General features: G+C 38.6%; 2 protein-coding genes across 2 annotated transcripts; both read left to right on the forward strand.

Moving 5' to 3' along the window:
• Positions 1 to 2,742: 2,742 nt before the first annotated feature.
• Positions 2,743 to 5,936, forward strand: gpank1 (G-patch domain and ankyrin repeats 1). The gene is made up of 4 exons (XM_023958378.1): positions 2,743 to 3,592; positions 3,659 to 3,800; positions 3,873 to 3,948; positions 5,317 to 5,936. Exons 1-4 carry the CDS (start codon positions 3,170 to 3,172, stop codon positions 5,756 to 5,758), a joined length of 1,083 nt encoding a protein of 360 aa, XP_023814146.1. The 5' UTR covers positions 2,743 to 3,169; the 3' UTR covers positions 5,759 to 5,936.
• Positions 5,937 to 11,000: 5,064 nt separating this feature from the next.
• On the forward strand, positions 11,001 to 19,134 carry cyp3a (cytochrome P450, family 3, subfamily A). The gene is given in 13 exon segments (NM_001305405.1): positions 11,001 to 11,106; positions 11,199 to 11,292; positions 12,477 to 12,529; positions 12,700 to 12,799; positions 12,889 to 13,002; positions 13,768 to 13,856; positions 13,944 to 14,092; positions 14,182 to 14,309; positions 14,391 to 14,460; positions 14,541 to 14,701; positions 18,003 to 18,229; positions 18,394 to 18,556; positions 18,831 to 19,134. Coding segments are annotated over 13 exon segments (1,503 nt in total). The 5' UTR covers positions 11,001 to 11,035; the 3' UTR covers positions 18,915 to 19,134.
• Positions 19,135 to 19,753: the final 619 nt, after the last annotated feature.

A 19,753-nucleotide genomic window follows, 5' to 3' on the forward strand; every position in this document is an offset into this window, starting at 1 on the left:
CAAATGTGTAGCATTTGTTTACCTCGTGTAAACATAATGCCCAGGTCATAATGTTTAGTGCAGGGGTCGGGAACCTATGGCTCGCGAGCCATTTATGGCTCTTTTGATGGTCACATGTGGCTCGCAGACAAATCTTTAATTATACTTTTTTTTTCATTAGACCAGTCCTTCTCGGGCGCGATGCGATGCCAGAAGCGAGCAGTAGTATCGGGAGAAAAATCAGCGCCAGCATTATCCGTTTACTATTATCTATTATTTCACAGAGTTTGTACCAACTGGAAACCTGTGAATGGCCGTGCCTAAAACTGCGCGCTTTCTCTCTGAGAAAGAGCGCACAGTTGCGGGGACGGGATGTGTGAGGAAGAAAGCAGAGGGTGGGGGTGAGGTGTTGTGGGGACAGGCAGCAGGTGAATCGCGCAGGGATTGTAAAAACGTAAAACCCACTGCCCGTCACTCACTGCGGCGTGTGAGTGTGTGTTTGGCTCCAGGTCTGCATGTGAGTAATCTGTCTCACATCTAAAGAACATTCAGACCTATGATCACGTTTAAAGTCTCAACGCCTGCATGAAGCAGAAACTCACCACGTATCAACCAGACTAGACCATCAGCAAAACCACCACGAGAAATACTCATCATTTATCAGCAACACTATAACAATGTTATTCAAAAGAATCCACAGACTTATTGTACTTTAAAAATGTTGAAATAACATCAAATGCACACATTCACGTGTATATTTAGTTTTAAACATATTGTCGCGGACTGAGTTTAACTTAGCTGTTGGGCCGCGTTAAAAGTTCTGGAGTTCATTGAACGCATCAAGCAGAGATCTGATTGGCCCTCAGTTCTGTCGCTCAGCCTGTTGTTAGGTAATCTGGACCAATGGGGTTCAGCTATGGGCCGAATAAGGGAAATGGGAGGGCTGGAGCGGGAGCAGGGGAATATAAAGTTGGGAGAAGCTCTCTCTCGTCTCTGCGGGAGAGATTCAGGAGTTGCTGAATTAATTGTACGGCGTTTGTTGTGGTCTGCAGTAACCCGAATAAAGAACCTTAAAAGAGGTTAAGTCTCTGTGCCTCAGTGTGGGAAAGGGACACTACATAAATGTATGGCTCTTTCGAAATTACATTTAAAAATATGTGGCGTTTATGGCTCTCTCGGCAAAAAAGGTTCCCGACCCCTGGTTTAGTGGCTGGAAGTGTTCTACATAACTACACAAACTAACAAAAATTGTCTTCATAGTGACAAAACAGTGGCATGTAGAGGTTTAGGATTGTCTTTAAAATAGTAATACTGTACATCAGTTTGTTGGTGAATCATTCCTTTTAACTAGCCTACATTCAAAATATTGTGAATACATTCTGAATATTTAATTATTACATTCTAATCCAAACCTTATTTTTTATTAAACTTATTTATACCACAAAGTGTTTTGTAATGATTTCTATTGTTATGTTAAATAATCTATGAGGATTTCGATGGAGGACATGCAAATCTAAAGCAAAGCATCCAGAACTGCACAGCGCGCAGAAATGAGCAGCTCATCATGACCAATCAGAGAGCTGTGAGTATCGCAACGAGGATCACGAGAGCTAAATGAATATGTTAAAGCTTTGGTAAATCCTAATGAAAGCTAAAAACTAAATAAATTACTTTTAATTACTTTTACTTTTTTTCTAATGAAAAATAATTTGTTCTTTAATTCTGTGAAATAAGGTTTTTTTGTAAGACAAAAAGTATGGGAAGTGATTTAGTTACCTCTATTAGAACTGTCATTTATAAACAGGCAGGGCCGTAGGGGTGCCTGAGCACCTGCCCTTTTCCCTTTTTTTGTATTAACATTAATACATTTCTGTTAGAGACACAAGAAGAGATGTGGCTTCGACTTTGAGCCCCTGCCCCTCAAAATTCTGTACACGTCCCTGTTTATGAATGCATTATTAAATCTTAGTTGTTATAAACCAAATAGAATAAAACATTGTATTTCAATTTAACTAAAAATTGTATTTAAAACACTGTAGCACTATCATTTCTTTATTGGTAAATTTTTCTTTTTGATCATCAGACAGCTGTATTACTATTTCAAATACATTTCTGTACCACCTGTTGCAAAGGGTGAGCCAGGGGCGTCTGCAGAAAAGAAGTGCTCCGCTCCCCCCCCCCCCCAGCAAGCAGCTTTTATTACCCAACGTGTAAATCAAGTCATGGCATACAATGGCCCTGTCTGTCCGTACAAGCACGTGGTTAAGAGACCAGCCGTTCCTGTTACAAAGCAGAGTTGGGTCTGCATCCCAACAACATTTCTGTTCAATAAGCCATTGAGCACAGACGAAAAACACATACAGTTTTCAGCACTTCCATGTCTTTATATGGCGATTCGGTATGTTTTACGTTTTATGCACATAAAACATCAACAGTAAGGATAAATATTAACATAATTTAGCATTTGAAAATTTTAAACATTTTCATCGTCAAACAACATATTAATCTGTGCTATATTTACAATCATAACTTCAAAGATAACAGGAAAGATTTTCGCAATTTCACTATGACAAAACAATGTTGTTTTGTATTCAGAACTGTGTTTTATTATTATATTGTATTGTTATAAATGTTATAAATTTGTAGTTTTGTATTGTAGTCTAAAAATGTTCAATAATAATAAAATAAAAGATAAATATAGGTTGACAAAAAGCGACATCCAGCCCAGTAGGTGGCAGCACTCGGTGTTTATGATCAAATAGTCAACTATTAATGCTGTTCTGATGCTAGCAGAAGAAGAGAATCTACCTCCAGATTGATTGTTTTGTATAATTTCCTTTTTATATTCCTATACTTTACGCTTATATCAGTTATATTTGAATTTTTTGGAGGAAAAATTGGTTTTGTGCCTTGTAAAAATACTGGTAATACATTTCTCAGCGTTCAAAGCTGACAGCTAGGTTACTAGCTAGCTTATTTGTCGTTTAGGCTTAGTTGTAGCCATAAAGCCTTTTGGGATCATCAGAGGAAATCCTGCGTTTATTATAATTTTAGGTGCCGTCTGCTGTTGTTTTTTAACTGAATTAACATGCAGCTCTTGACATCTAAAGTCTGGTCGAGGTAAAGTTACTTAGCTTTATCAAAACGTGTGACTGTGAACATTTACTAGGGTTGGGGACGTGTATGCCTAATGGCTGCTTTCGGGTTTACTCCAGCCAGCGATGAAGATGTTTTTAGTGTTAAAGCAGAACCGTCCGTTTCTAAAATCAATACCACAGTCAACCGAGAAGAAGTCCGAAACTTATATGAAGACTTGATCAGGAACGACATAGAAGATGATGATCATGTGAGAAGAAACACCGAGGCTAGGAAGGAACATGGCCACGAAAGACGGAAGGCCAGAAAGAGGAGGAGAGTCAGGCCTGCAGAGGTTCAGCAGGCTCCACCAGAATCTGTCGGGGCTGGAGGTGAAACCGAGTCCAACCAGAGCAGGGAGTCCGGCTCAGGGAGGACCGAGGAGCTGCAGGGACTCCGGTTACTGCGTTGTGCACATGAGGGAGACACAGCTGGCATCAGAGAGCTGCTGTCAAAGGGAACTGACATCAACTACCAGGTACAAATGTTAAAACCGTTTATTCTTCTGGGTGTTTGTCTTTTAAACTCTGGCTTGTCGTTGCAGGATACATTTCTTTGGACCGCTGTGATGTGTGCAGCCTGGTCAGGACAGAGATCTGCAGTGAGGCTGCTGCTCAGACATGGAGCAGCCTGGGTGGGAGTGGTAGACACTCAGGGAAAGGATGCACAGGACCTGGCCTTGGAAGGTGCAGTCAATACATCTCATTGGAAACTCCAGAAGCACATTTCTGTCTGTAAACATTAACTTATCATTTCAGCTGGACACAGAGAAGTGTTGGAAGACTTGATGAACAACGGGAGAAGTCCAGAGAGAGAAGTACCAGCTGATGACAGGTTATCAGTGTCTTTGACTACAATTAGTTTGATGGTTCTAGTTTTATACAATTGAACAGGCGATACAGCCTCATTTACAACAAAATAAGCTCAAAAAGTTTCTGTTTTCAGCAGCTGCATGTTCATTAAAGCATGCGCTACTACATCCTACAGGTGGAACCACATTTGAACGATCTTTTCCAGGTTTTAGTTCTTTGTTGTTCAACATTTTAAATTCCTATCATACTATACTCCCCCCCCCTTTTATATTATTTATATATTTTTTAGATTTTAGAAAAAGGAAACAAAGACGAAAACGCTTTAAGGATAACCGTATATATACAAAGGTAAAATTTAGATTAAGAAAAATATGAGTCCTATTTTTTTCTGTTTTAAATATTTTTATAGTGTTCTTATTTATTGCTGGGAAAACGTGGTCATTCAGCATTTAAACGAACAATAATACGGTAGTTTCGTTTGGAATTCATCCTTCTTTGAAAGTTTGTTTGAGAAAATAGGTTTTATGGAAATGTTTGTAAAGTTAAATCCTTCAAAAATGATTATTTTTAACAACAGTTTTTTTGACCAAGTAAAAGCCAATGGAACAGTTATTTTAAGAAATTATTTATTTTATAACTATCTTTTGTTTTTTGCTTTTTAAGTACCTAAAACATTAAAGGTAATAACGAAATAGCAGTTAAATATCAACTGTATTGTGTTTTTTTAATTTATTTTATTTTATTTATTTTTACCATAAAACTTTTCTGGGAATGTTGCTGTCATTTTTGTTTGTATTTTATAAAGATTTTTTTATTATTCAACAGATATGACTCCAATATCTTGCATAGTAAAAAATAAAAGGTTGCATTGTCATTGTAGTCACACAAACCAGCTTAAACTGCTCAACTAGATATGTTTAATCCCAGCAAACCTTTAAAACTTTTAATCCATAATTTGGTTGTCACATCAATTTGAGCATTAAATGTTAGTTTTTTGTGTGTGAAATGACAACAGTTGTTTTTTCAGTGGCCACCAGATGGCGCCTTTCCCACTTTTTCCAAACAGCCATCATATGTAAATAAAAAATATGAGACCCAGTGTAACTTGCAATTTTCTACTGATCAGTAATATGTGTAACTTATTTTTAATATTTTTAGTTCATATTTATACAAGAAATTTAATAAGCATTTTATATGAAGAATTGTGGTTAACAGCTGTTGAAAGTTTACCAAAAAAAAACTGGATTGTGCGATTTTTGCAGCAGTTGATGGGAACATTTTGTAGAGCTAAAATAAGGAAAAAAATTAGAGAGAAAAAGGTTACTGTTTAAGGATTAATAATTCTCAAATGAATTAGCTGGATGCTAACATCTGTGTTGCATGTCCACAGGGCTGTGCAGCCTCAGTGGTGTGCGACGTGTTCGACTAACTACACAAGCAGCACTTCATCCCATCTGTCCTCTACTCTGCATCAGTTCAACCTGCATCGTCCTCCGGCCACACCCTACTACTGCCTTCCCCCTTCCAGCAACAGCTACAAGATGATGCTGCGCTGTGGCTGGAAACCAGGCACAGGCCTGGGACCAGAGGGGGAGGGGCCTCAGCAGCCAGTGCCCACTGTGCTGAAGAGAGACCACCAAGGCCTGGGTTACGGAAAGAAGAAAAAAGCCAAAGTCACACACTTCCGAGCCAAGGATCACGATGCTGTGAAGCCGCCGTGCAGGGAGAGAATGGAGATGGGACTGAAAGGACAGAGAAAAGAGGAGGCCAGAAGGAAAGAGCAAAGGGATAAAAACTGGGAAAGAGATTTTCGTTCATCGTTTTATCTCTAAACCGACATTTCCATGTGAGGAGAGAGCTGCAGCACTGAGCAAACACGACCTTTGTGCCAAATATTACCTTTTGTCGTCACAGACATTCTAAAAAAGCAGAATGAAGGCAGCAAGGAAATCGATATTTGTAAAGATGAATATTTGTTTTATTTGTAATTAAAGTATAAAACTAAAGTTTCCTGCTTTTCTTGGTTCTTAATGTTATGTAAGCGCTCGGTGGACCTTCCCTTTAGTTCCAGCGCCTTCTCACCTAATAGACACACCTGCAAGCATGTCACATGATTGTGCTTTAACTACCTTCTCAGCATTTTACTCGGTGCCCTTTATGCACGCTAACAATTTGTCAGTCATTTATCAGTGTGTAATAAGAGCTCTAAAATCCGATTTGTTCCTGTAACCTCTGGTTCAAATAACAGACCCAGATCTCTGTTGTCAGTGTGCTTAGTGTGACCGGGCTGCTCTTGTTCATACAGGAAATTGGCCAATGACATCAGACGTTTGGCAAAGCCTCATAAAATTCAGCCGAGTGGCTCTTGTGTCCGATTTGAACTATTAATTTTTATACTGGAGATGATTTTATGTACCTTTTAAGTCAACTTTTTCCTTTCATTTTTGTTGTTTTTCTGGAAGACATACACTTCTTTATACAAGACAGACTTTAAATGCATTCGAAACAAGATTACCGGTAAACAGATTCGCTTTACTTACTGCTTCATGTTGGGAAGATCCAGCAGTTCTTATGAAGACAAGTAACTTTTACTGACAAAGCAGTCACTAACAACTCAAACGTTCTTCCAATAATGAAAGAAGAATGTGTTTTTCTAATATTGCTGCAACACATTTTGAAGAGGAACATGATGTTCACCAAACCCCAGTTCAGCAGCATGAACTGACAGCTTGCTTAATCTGGTTTTTGTCACATCACAAACTTCTGACTGAATATAGTGTAAAACCGGAAGATTTGGGAAAACGACAAAACAAAATATGTAATCTTCTGAAGAAGCAGTAAAATTCTGAAGTAACCTTTCAAATGAAGCCATATCATTCAGCAAGAACAAGCCACTCGTGTGGATGGGTACTGTTATCATTATGGCAGCAGTCACTGACTGCAAGGACCAGATTGTTTTCGCAGTTGGAACGATTTCTCCAACTTTGAGCGAAAACTTGACTTATACAAGTGCACACACTTAGGATAAATTGAAAATGAATTTTTGACAAAGTGAACGTGACTCCCCCGAAGAAGATGACATCATGGCGAGCGATCCCGTAAAAAAATTAATATGCCGAAAATTGCTTATGGGGCCGAAAAAAAAAATTGTTTCAAAATACAGTTACGAAACAAAAACACGTGTCGGGGATATCCTAAAAATGTTTTGAAATCATTTTGGGATGGCCACACGTCCTACAGCTTGGCGGCCATTTTGTGGTAAACTCTGAGAATTATAAATTTGCGTGCTTTTCGACAATATTGGAAAACGACACTTTGGTTGGTGCGATTTTCACGAAATCGCACAAATCTTAGCTTGAATCTACAAACACCTAAGAAGTTTCGTTGACCTTAGATCTTGGGAAGAGGCTGCCATGTTGAATTTTTTTTTTAAAAAGCACCTTTAGTACCAGATACAATCAAAAACTCGTCCTAGGAATTTTTAGCGATTGTCTCGAAACCTCTCGGGCATCAATGACAAGCTACTGTGGAAAAAATGTTGCAATTACATTTTGTGGCAAAATCTGCACATTTCTCTGTCAATTGAGCTCAAAGATCCTATTTCTCAAATATTGTTGACAGGTTTGTCTCCATCTGTGTTAGCCAGTGATTGTTCTTCTTTGTCGAGACATTTGACCATGCAGGTGTGGTGTACCCAGATGCCAACCGCGATGATGACTGCACAGGTGTGTCTTAAGCTGGCCCGGGAAATGCACTCCCTGTTTCAAATGTAGAAATTTACTTTTAGCTCAGTGGCTAACCAGGTGGGATTGTGTAATTTGATACATCACACAGTGTGAACTCACGCAAACATGTGTTTAAAGTAAATTTGTATTTGAATTTTTATAAATACTTAAACTGATAAAATCAAAACATGATCCGTCTTTCAATTATTTACCTTTTTGTCTTTAGTTTTAAATATTTTAGTTCTTTTTTCAAATGAATTTTACATGTTTTTATGCTTTATTCCTTTTTGAAAGGTGTTTGTCAAATGAATGTCATTCAGCAAAGAATACCATCACACATCTTAAATGGGATTACAATTCCTTAAAATAGAGATCTTTATGAAACCAGAAGTTTTAAATAAGAGCAGTTTTTGTTTCCATCCATTCATCTTCAGAACCCTCTTTTAGGTTTCACAGGGTCAACCCAGCTACTGTTGGGCGAAGGCGGGATACAACCTGAACAGGTCGCCAGTCTTTTGCAGGGCCAAATAATCACAAACATACGTATAGAGACAATTTAGAATCCTCAATCAACCTATGAAGCAGGTCTTTGAGTGGATGGAAGCTGAAGTTCCTGGAGGAAACTCACGCATGCATGAGCAAAACACAAACTTTACCCAGAAAGATCCAAACTGGGATTTGAACCAATGAGGCCAGAGTGCAAACCACTATCCCACCGTACAGCCCTGTTTCAGGGCTCACATTTGTAAATGTTAGCTTCTCTCCATTTGAATCTCATATGAACAATTGGCTGCTTTAGCTACTTTCATGTGATTAACCATGTCATATTTTTCATTTCAAGAAAATTGAGCCTTTTTTTTCTTTTCAATTTTCTTGAATTGTTTTAACGTGGTAGAAAATAATTTAGTTTTCTTTTTATGGTGAATATTAAATATCTAAACCCGGTGTTAAATATGCCTTTTTTTTGAGCAGAGGCTTATTGTACATACAAAGAGAGAAATGATTCATTTGTTGAACATTTGTTGGTTGAGATTCCCTTTTCCTTCTTCACATTCACCAAAACAGATTGAATAGTGACTCAGTGGCGTCCTGCTTGGCCGCATTTAGGGTTGGGTTGTGCCGTTAAACCTCTCCTCAGCAGGGCTGTGGCTCTCCGCTCCTCCAGGTCAACAACTGTAGACATTTGAAGAAAACAGGTGAAGTGTTTATTCACTAGGATGGTTTTAGGGCCCTCCTGAGCTCACACATGCTGCTCACTCACAGAAAAGATGTGTTTGTACTAAAAAAAATCTTTGCAAAACTTATAAAACTGTTCTGCTGCTGGTTCACGTAACAAAGTGAGACATGCTGAACAAAATCTGCTATACAGAGAAAATATAACAATTCTTTGTGATCTTGAAGCACATTCTTTGGTGTCTAAATAATCAACCTATATAGATAACTGTACAATGTCTTGTATGTGGAAAAAAACAGTAGATAGGGCTTTGTCAACTAAGGTGAACCAGGGTAATTAAAGAAGTAAAGGTATGCCACCGTACTACTGGCAAATAATGAAAAATATCCAAATTGTGGAAAAAGAAAAGCTAATTTAGAACAAATCATCATTTTGGATTTCTTGGAGTTTGGTGAGCTCAAATGTCAGCTGTATTTTACCTGGTAAAATATGAACGGAAGTTCACCTTTGGTTTATTTCTGTCTTATGTGACACTCCCACCAAAGCCAAGTGCTTTAGAGAATGAAGGCCTTTGCATCAGAGACTGGAAGCAACTAAATCAGGCCAGCACAGAGGTGGTCATGCATGCTTTTATTTCTTGGAGGTTACATTATCGTAATGCCTTGCTCTCTGGTTGACGGTTATCAAACCTTCAACCAGAGAGCAAGGCATTACAATATCAAACCTTCAACTGCTGCATATGCTTAATGATGAGGACCAGGGGCCTCACCAGGAAACACATTACACCGATTTGAAAATCTCTGCATTGGCTCCCTGTGCAACTCAGGATCGATTTTTATGGTTCTTTTATTGGTTTATAAATGTTTTGATGGTCTTGGGCCATCGTATCTATCTGATATGATTTTACAGCATGAGTATGAGCACTCAAGCACCCTGAGGTTCTGGTTTAGACATTTTAGTTATTCCAAAACTTAGAACTGAGACTGTTAATGTTTTTAAAGGAAGGCTCAAGATCTACCTTTTTACTCAGCTTTTAGCTGAAATTTAAGAATACTCTAATTTGATATTTGCATTATTTTATGTTATTTATTTTATGTTGGAAAAGTGCTAAAACAATGAAATAATATAAAATAAAGTTTTGATTTGATTTGATTGTTAAAAAAAACAGCTGTGAAGTGGCTGCAATTGATGACATTTATTAAGTATAGAGAAAAAAAATATTTTTTCAAATTTAAAGTTTTTAGACTTTACAAAGTTGCAAAAAAAGAAAAGAAATATCTCACAAGCACATATCCATTCCGCTTTTGCCCGCACATGCAGAAGTCAACCCCTTTTGGGGAGACACATCTTTTTAGTACGTCAGTTAAACACAGACATTTCTGCAAACTGACACTTCCAGCTGTTTTTCATATGATTGCTACATAGGGTGAGGGAACCTTAAATCACACACCGCAATGCTGTCTGCAATTTATAAAAAGGTGTGGAGTCCAGTGAAAGAGTTCGGTACTAAAACCCCGCCTGCATTAAGCCACGGTGGTAGAAGAGTGATGATAGGGGAGTCCAGCTCAAACGTAAACTGTGAGTGCTAAAGTACCAGAGTCAGCAACACCAAGATGTAGACTCTGTGCCTTCTGAATTCAAGAATAATGTGTCAGAAATTGTTGAGACCCATTTATTTGAAACTTCCCAATTTACATAAATGCTTTGTTACTCAGAACAAGCAATTCCTCAAATACTCGAGTGACCAGAACTGAGCAGAACAGAAGTCTGTAGGAAGTGGAAACAAACAGAATGAGTGGAATCCATGTCGAGAAGAAAGGAAATAAAACATTGCTTTATTGCTTTAACCATCTGTGTTTTGCAGAGAGGAGAGTTACATAATAGTTCAGTTCAATGCCCTTCTTTTTTTAATTATAAGCTTTAAGCAAGCAGAAAAATGTTTGCACTTTCTGTCATTATCTGCAGGAATTGCTTAATAAACAGTGAAAGACAGTAAAGTTCTTTTTTAAAGCAGCTACATTCATTAAAAACAAGCTACACTGTGTTGTTTTTATGCAGTCCGCCTTGTTTATCAGGTATTTTTATGTCAAGCACAGGTTCATTGCCTGAACTCTCACACACTCTCTTTCATCATATAGTCTACAGCTGGAGATCTGCAGAGCTTCAGAGCACAAGTTCAACCATCAGACAGGCTTTACCTCTGAGGCAAAATGGGAAACTTTCTTTACTTCTCTGCTGAAACATGGACCCTACTTGTTGCTTTTATCACACTGCTGCTCGTGTAAGTGTCAAAAAGTATATTTTTTTCTTTTTAACACAGATAATACTACATAGCATAATGCAAAGTTTTCCTGCTCTATAATTTTTTTACAGGTATGCTTACTGGCCTTATGGGACGTTTAAGAGATTAGGAATTCCTGGTCCTAAACCAGTTCCCTTTTTTGGCACAATGCTGGCTTACAGAAAGGTTAGTATGTATATTTGAAAATGTCCTTTAAAAGCATTTTAGATTAATATTTCATGTGTGCCATGCTGGTAGTGATAAATGCATATTTAAATAGAAAAACATGAGTTGAAAGGATTACAGACATAATTTAATAGCTTTTTAAAATCATAGTCATTGCTTTTCTTTTAAAAGGGGAAGACCCTGTGCCCCTTTTTTAGTAAATGAAGACCACAAGTATACAAAATCTTCAAGACTTCTCTTTAGCTCTTTCTTTAAATGACCGTCTTAGTCCTCCTGCTTTTGGAGAAAGCAAATACATTTCAACCCACACTGGTAATGTTTTTATGCTGGATGAGTAGATCAATTCTATTAAATCTGTTTAGAGAAATTCTACACAAAATACATTTTAAATGGACTTAATGGCCTTATAACAAAAAAATAAGCAAACCCTGAAGTAATGAATAGTGTCCCTTCCTCACAAGTGATGATGACAATGATGAAGAGGAGGAGTGTGCACGTGTTGAGAACCTGAGAGTTCATGTGCAGTATTCAAAGTCCAAACTAAGCAGAATCCTCACCCTTGAACGAAAAGTTTGCTCCGCAAGCAACCTCACATAAAAGATAACATAAAATGAAACCATTACTTTTATTTTTATCACATCCAGTCTACACGGACCAAATGATTTGATATATTATCTTTTTTTCTTTTTTTTTACTTTTATCTTGATTTCCACACCTATGTTAATTAATCATTTGTCATCTCCTCAATTTTATCTTAGCTGATGTTTTTTTTTTATTTTAGCCCTCATAACCTTTGGCTTTTAATTCATAGTTTTATGCAGACTTCTTTTGAAATATACCAAGAAGTTACTATCTTAATTACCATGGGTCAAACAATACAAAAACTTTACTTTTTTGGGACAGCAATAAAAGAAATCATGCAAAATAAAACTTGTGCTTACAGCTTTTATGCCAAAGCCCACTGAACTTTGACCTATTTGCAGACAAATACAGTTATCTTGATTTTACTTTTTACATAAAAACAAGTTACAAGTTATTCTTTTTGTACGCATAAGAAGTCCTCAATTCTATGCACACAAAAAGAACATAATATTTCTATCCTATTGGGGCTCTTTTTTTAATATATCTTGGACTCAAAACCACAAGTTTTTACCAAGAATTACTGCTGAATTTTCCTTTTCCAGGGATTCCCTATCTTTGATGAAGAATGCCGCAAGAAATATGGAAAAACTTGGGGGTAAGTTTGAATGTTTGATATTGTTCAAACATTAATAATGTTGTGTTTATTAATGTTACCTAATATCTTAAAACCGATTGCTTAAAAAGTATCTTGCCAAAAATCTGGTTATCAATTGATAAAATGGTGAACTTACTCTATAACTTATGTTCTGCTCTCCTCACTTCCAGCATTTATGACGGCCGTCAGCCAGTGCTGTGCATCACAGATCCTGCCACCATCAAAGCTGTTCTGGTTAAGGAGTGTTACTCTCTCTTCACCAACCGCAGAGTATGCACTCACTGTACAACAATCTCTAATAACGCCCGTTTTGTCTTTCACTATTGCATTTGTCTTCATGAGCATTTCTTCTTCAACAGAATTTCCATCTGAATGGGCCGATGTATGATTCTGTGTTCAATGCTGAAGATGATCAGTGGAAGAGGATCCGTAGCGTCCTCTCTCCTTCCTTCACCTCAGGAAGGCTCAAAGAGGTTTGGGACAATCCTTTCATTCTGCACTCTGCTTGAACTGAAAGCAGAATTGCTTTTAAACAAATTAATTCTATAATTATAAATATTAAACATCCTTCTGACCATTATTTAGTAATTAAAATTTGCAAAAACAATCACAGTGTTCCATTGTCAATGCAGCTAGTTTACTGTTTTGTAAAAATAAATGTTTTCTTAACCCTTGTGCTATGTTAGATGACCCCACCCTTACATTGACCTGTTCTCCCTACCATGACAAAGGTGGATAAAGGTGGAAAGATTTCATGTAATCCATGGACACCAGTGAGGTTCACAAATCATTGAAGAAAAAAGGTTCAGCGCACTGTCTAGTGGGTCTAGATGACCCAACTCCCAATGTTAAAGTGCCTAGGATAGCACAAGGCTTCCTGACTTGAGATTTTGACCAGATTCTGTTCTTGATATAGTTCAATATGCCAGACTTTTAGCTGTAAACCCGGTAGCCCCAAAGAACAGAATCCTGTGATAAAATGGCTGAAATTGTTCACGGACATGAAATAAAAGGATTCATAATCTTCCCTTGCAACACTCAGGCTGCGACTGCTTGACTAAATACAAATTAGTCAATGACACAAATTACCATCCATGTCTGGTTACTTTGGGCTCACAACAACGGTTTTTGTTGATGCTGTCAGTATTTTGTACTGCTAAGAAATAAACAATTATCCCATAAATGGGTAATTGTTACAATTTGGTTTATATGGTTTCATTTTTGTGTTTGTGCTTTAGATGTTTGACATCATGAAGCACCATTCTGCTAACCTGGTCAACAGCATGAAGAAGAAGGCAGACAAAGATGAACCATTGAACCTGAAGGAGTACGAACCTTTAAAAGTTATCACAGAAATTCACCTTGATAAGTGAAAAATAAACATATCTTAATGAATTTCTTTGTTTTTTTGCAGCCACTTTGGTCCGTACAGCATGGATGTGGTCACCAGCACAGCCTTCAGTGTGGACATCGACTCACTGAACAACCCCTCAGACCCTTTTGTCACTAACATCAAAAAGATGCTCAAGTTTGATTTTCTGAACCCTCTCTTCCTTCTCGTTGGTAAATACAGACACCATGAAAACACCATTGTCTCTCTGTATTAGCCTTACTTTGGTTGACAGAAATATCCCCCCCTTTTTTACCCCCAGCTTTCTTTCCTTTTCTTGGACCCATAATGGAAAAGATGGAGTTGTCCTTTTTTCCTGCATCCGCATTCGACTTCTTTTATTCTGCACTGCAAAAGATTAAGTCTGATCATAAAAACAACAAGCAAAAGGTACGGATTTCTGTAGGTTGTTGTGTGTGGGCACATATGTTTCTTGTGGCAGTTTTACTTAAAATTCTCATTCACCCTCAGAGTCGAATCGACTTCCTGCAGCTGATGATCGACTCCCAGAAGAACAACCAGAATGGCCTGCAGGATAAAGGTAATGAAAAAAAACATACATGACCTACTTACTCAACTTAATGTGACTGTTAATCTGATGTCTGGATGTGTTCCCTTAAGGTTTAAGCGATCATGAGATCCTTTCCCAGGCCATGATATTCATCTTTGCTGGCTATGAAACTACCAGCAGTTCTCTGACATTCTTGGCTTACAATCTGGCAACAAACCCAGAGGTCATGAAGAAACTGCAGAAAGAGATAGACGCCACCTTCCCTAACAAGGTCTGTGATTTTAAATGAGAAGAGAAAAAACATGTTGGTCAGTCCAGATGTTGTCAAAGTAAATACTTTAGGGGGTTTTGATCATAAATGCAGGTAAGATATCTAATTTTTTAATTTACTTTTTTCTTTCATTTATCATTTGAAGTCAGTGCAACACTGTGAGAGTAAGTAAGAGTATAAACTTTATATCAATTTCCGCAAATTACAACCACAAAATGATTCACTATGATGGAACATGCAAGTAAAATAAAACACAAAATTAGTCAAAGTATGCACTCAAACCAACAAAAGGACATTAAAATAATCCTTGCTGTAAACCATCATTGTAAAATGATCAAAACAGCCCAATCAACTAAAGGCTTGTTTGACTAATTATGTCTTCCCCTAATGAAAAAAAGACATAGGCTATGTCCCAATTCCTACACTACTTACTACATAGTGCACTAAATAGTGTGTTTGGCATTTTGTATTTTCAAAATCAATTGCCCTACAAATATCCCAGAAGTCTCTGCGAAAAACCAGTGTGCATCGCTGCTCACTGGATTGGTGAATATAGACCACAGTGCATTGCGTTTGAACAATTTTTGCAAAAAAATAATAAACAATCAACGTTTTTATCTTCGGAACACAGTGGATTCATAAAAAGTCATCGTAAATGCTCATAACGCTGTTTGTGCTTTTGCAGCAGTGATGTGTGTACATGTGTAACATGATGCACGGTACGTTTTGCAGAAAACAGGATAGCAGTTACTGCATCTGATTCAACGCACTGTCTTGTGGGGTCTAGATGACCCAACTCCCAATGTTAAAGTGCCTAGGATAGCACAAGGGTTACATGTCTCACAAGATGCAACACTGCAATTTGTGAGACAAACTATGGCACAACTTCATAAATGCTATAAAAATAAGCACAGAAAACTTTTGTTTCCATTTTGGTCCGATGACTGCTCACTTGACAAGGACAATCCAGTTAATAGGTTTGTGAAAATATTGCATCTTATGGAGTTTTATAGTAAGATTGTGCGGTGATGAATCTGTAGAACATTTTAGAGTGCAGGATATTGTTATGATATGTTTTAATGGGTTTTATATTGTAAACAACATGTGACAGCCAATTCAGAAATATATATTCATGGTTCAACCTCTTAACCCTTGTGCTATCTTAGATGGCCCCACTCTTGCATTGACGTGTTCTCCCTACCATGATGAAGGTGGATAAAGGTGGAAAGATTTCATTTAATCCATGGACACCAGTGAAAATCACAAATCATTGAAGAAAAAAGGTTCAGCGCACTGTCTAGTGGGTCTAGGTGACCCAACTCCCAACGTTAAAGTGCCTAGGATAGCACAAGGGTTAAGACCAGGGGCCTCATTTATAAAACTTTGCGTAGGATTTGCGTCAGAAGTGGCGTACGGATGAAACATAGGACGTGCGTACGCACAGAAATATTCGGATTTATAAAACCGTGCGCACGCACATCCTACACATCTTTCCCTTTATAAATCACAACCGATTCTAAATGCAGCGCAGCTTTTGCGGCTACATGACACGCCCATAGTTGCCCATAAATAGTCCCTGAAACGCCCACAAATTAATATTCATGGCTTGCTAAATCATGGCAAACACCGAGAGGAAATGAAAAAAACGTAACTTCACTCAATGTGAAGTAGAAGTTATCGTTGGCGAGGTGGAAAAGAGGAGAAAAACGTTGTTTGGAGGGCACAGTGTGGGCATTACTAATGCCGAAAAGGCACGTGAGCGGAAAACGGTGGCAGACGCCGAAAATGCTGTAGCCTCACAACCTCGGACGTGGCCGAAATAAAAAAGAAATGAAAGAAATGATCGGACATCAAAGTCGAGGCAAAAAAACGTCTAGCGCTGCATCGGCAGAGTGTGTCCGCCACGTGGGGGGGTGGGGGGGGGGGGGACCGGAGCTGACCCCTCTTGATGAGAAACTGGCAGCTATTATTGGGGAATCCCTATTAAGTCCCCCTTATCGGCGTCCTCCTCCGCCTCAGTCACCTGACTGAGACGGAGGGGACGCCGACGCGCCAGGGTCAGGGTGACACAGGTAAGAGAAATAATTCAAATGAATGCAGTCAAGTCACATGTATGCAGGCTACACAATTACAGATTATTAATATAGAACAATTTTATTTTAGTTACTGGGTGTTCCAGCGGGGCCAGTGGTTACGATGCTGCAGCTGAGCAGCCGTCTGGCCCCAGCGTCTCCACGGCACGCGGCTCTCAACCCTCCAGCAGTGGACGCGTCCTCACCGATGCAGTCCTTGAAATGCAGAGGGAAGTCAGAAGTTCAATCAGAGACGTGGCCAAGGAGTTGGGCGAAATCAAGATCGCCCTGACTGAAATAAACTGCACGATGAGGGAATTCTTAAATAAATAATATTTTCCACACCTCTTTTTCTTTATAAGCGACGCATCACTTCCAAACGCTGGCGCACAGCAGCAGCATTTGGCTCAAATGCGTGGGGATGGGGTTCAGGGTCGGGGCCAACACAGCAATCAGCGCCAGGGGGTAGAGAAACGTTTTTAAGCTGTGCCACATTGTGTAGCACAGCACATGCCAGCACGATTTGGCACACACTGTCACTTTCACGTGTTTCTTCCATCTGCCGACGGTGTCGCCATTTCTCATTTCACCCGTTTTTGTGCGTACGCCTGGGTCAGAGCTTGCGTGGAGGACCGCACATTTTCCCGTCAAGTTTGCTTTTTATAAATCACAACTATTGCGTAGAGAGTGGCGTACGCCTTCTTTTGTGCGTACGCAACGTTTATAAATGAGGCCCCTGGCCTCCACATGCATGGACATTATATTTTTGGTTATATTACCATCTTAATTAATTCTGCTTAACTGGGGCTCTGTGACTACATGTTTGGAGGTCAGTTAGTTCAAATATTAGGTCGGGTCTTATCCGGGGCAAAAATAAAAAGTAGTAGTTCACTAAAGCTCATCTAATGCTACACAAAATATCAACTTTGTAAAATTAACAGTGAAGCTGAATATCACCAGCATACAAAATGAACCTGGCAAAGTTTCCCAAGAGAAATATATATAGCATAAATAAATAAGAACCAAGGACTGAACCCTGAGGAATGTCACAGTCCTATTGTCTTGGTTTGGAGATTATGCTGCCTAATTAAAATGTAAAATGTAAATGTAAAAATATTTTGTTTCTGAAGAAATGTCTTGCTTTTACGAACATTTCACATTGAATTTATCACATGATAGATTACAAAGTTGCAGTTCTGTGTCTAACAAGGATGGTTCTGTCTGTGCAGGCTCCCATTCAGTACGCACCACTGTTGGAAATGGAGTACCTGGACTCTGTCGTCAATGAATCTCTCAGACTATACCCCATTGCAGCACGTTTGGAGCGTGTGGCCAAGGCAACTGTGGAGGTTAATGGGCTGGTGATTCCAAAAGATATGGTTGTCATGGTCCCCACCTGGCCGATACAAAGAGACCCTGAACTGTGGCCTGAACCTGAGAAATTTAAACCTGAGAGGTATGGAATAGTATTTATACAAATAAATAAAAGAACAACCTCTCACTATTGAGCGCTTGATGCCGGAGCTCTCCCTGTAGAAATATTCCATTGAGAGTTGCATAGTAACATTTGTTTTTATATCAAATATCAATATGTGTTCAATTGTGGATGTTTGTCATCAGATTCAGCAAGGAGAACAAAGAGACTTTTGACCCCTACACATACATGCCATTTGGTGCAGGACCGAGAAACTGCATTGGAATGAGATTTGCTCTGGTGTCAATGAAACTTGCCTTGGTGGAGATCCTTCAACAATACAGCTTCTCTGTGTGTAAGGAAACAGAGGTGAGGAAACATGTTTAATCTTCACATAGTCTCTCTCTTATGCTTGGATTTTATGTTATTATACTATATTATATATGATACTGACTGGTACAGAAATTTTGTCTTTGTCCACCCAAGTATACAATGTATTTTAGACATACACAATTTTTTATACAAAAAAAACTTGACTTGTTTATGATGGCACTAATTGTTTTTTAAATAACTGAATACCAAGGCTTAACTATGCTAAATAATGCTGTTTGTCTTTTTTCTTCATAATGTGATGTCGTGCCAGATCCCCTTCGAATTGGACATCCAAGGCCTTATCGCACCAAAACGACCCATCTTTCTGAAGCTGGTGCCTCGCTCTGCATGCTAGTAAAAATAAAAATAAAAAGATGAAAGTTTTTCATTTGATTTTAATGGTAATGTAAATATTGTGCATAAAGGCACCATTGAGTAACCCTACATTTGGTGGAATATCACTTTATACCACTATAAGTAAAGCAAAAATAAAACTCCAACACAAATAAATAACAAAGATTTTGTTGTTTGATCTACTTTGTGATGTGTTTCTAATAAATAGCATACCACCTCTTCTCCATGAGGTCACTTTTTGGTCCCTATTTGGTCCCCTATTCATCATTTGGATGGTGACGTTAGATTTTTTGATGTTTGAGTTTCTTCAAATGCGTCTTCAATGTCCGCATACTAATAACATTTTAATAATTAGTACGGAGCACATCCACTATCGCTTCATCCCAAAAAACATATGTCTGAAATCGGGGGTCGGCAACCCGCAGCTCAGGAGCTGCATGCAGCTCTTTAGCGCTGCCCTAGTGGCTCCCTGGAGCATTTTCAAAAATGTTTGAAAATATAAAAGGATGGGGGAGAGAAATATATTTTTGTATTAATATGGTTTCTGTAGGAGGAAAAACAAGACACAAACATTCTTAACGTTTCCCAATGCTGTAAGAATGCGTAGAAAAAATATTGTAACGCCCAGCAGGGACATCACTTACAGCGGGCAAAACGGGAGCCAAGCTGTCAAAAAGTAGAACTGTCAATCAATTGGCTGCGCTGGAGAACTGTCCGTGTCCAATACAACGCATATCTCTGAACAGTTTCAGAGAAAAGGAGCCAGAAAGTCTAGCTCAGGGTTCACCAACCTTTTTGAGACTGAGGGCTATTTCATGGGCACCAAGTGGTATGAAGGGC

Source organism: Oryzias latipes, chromosome 1 (genome assembly GCF_002234675.1).
Source record: "Oryzias latipes chromosome 1, ASM223467v1".
NCBI lineage: Eukaryota > Metazoa > Chordata > Actinopteri > Beloniformes > Adrianichthyidae > Oryzias > Oryzias latipes.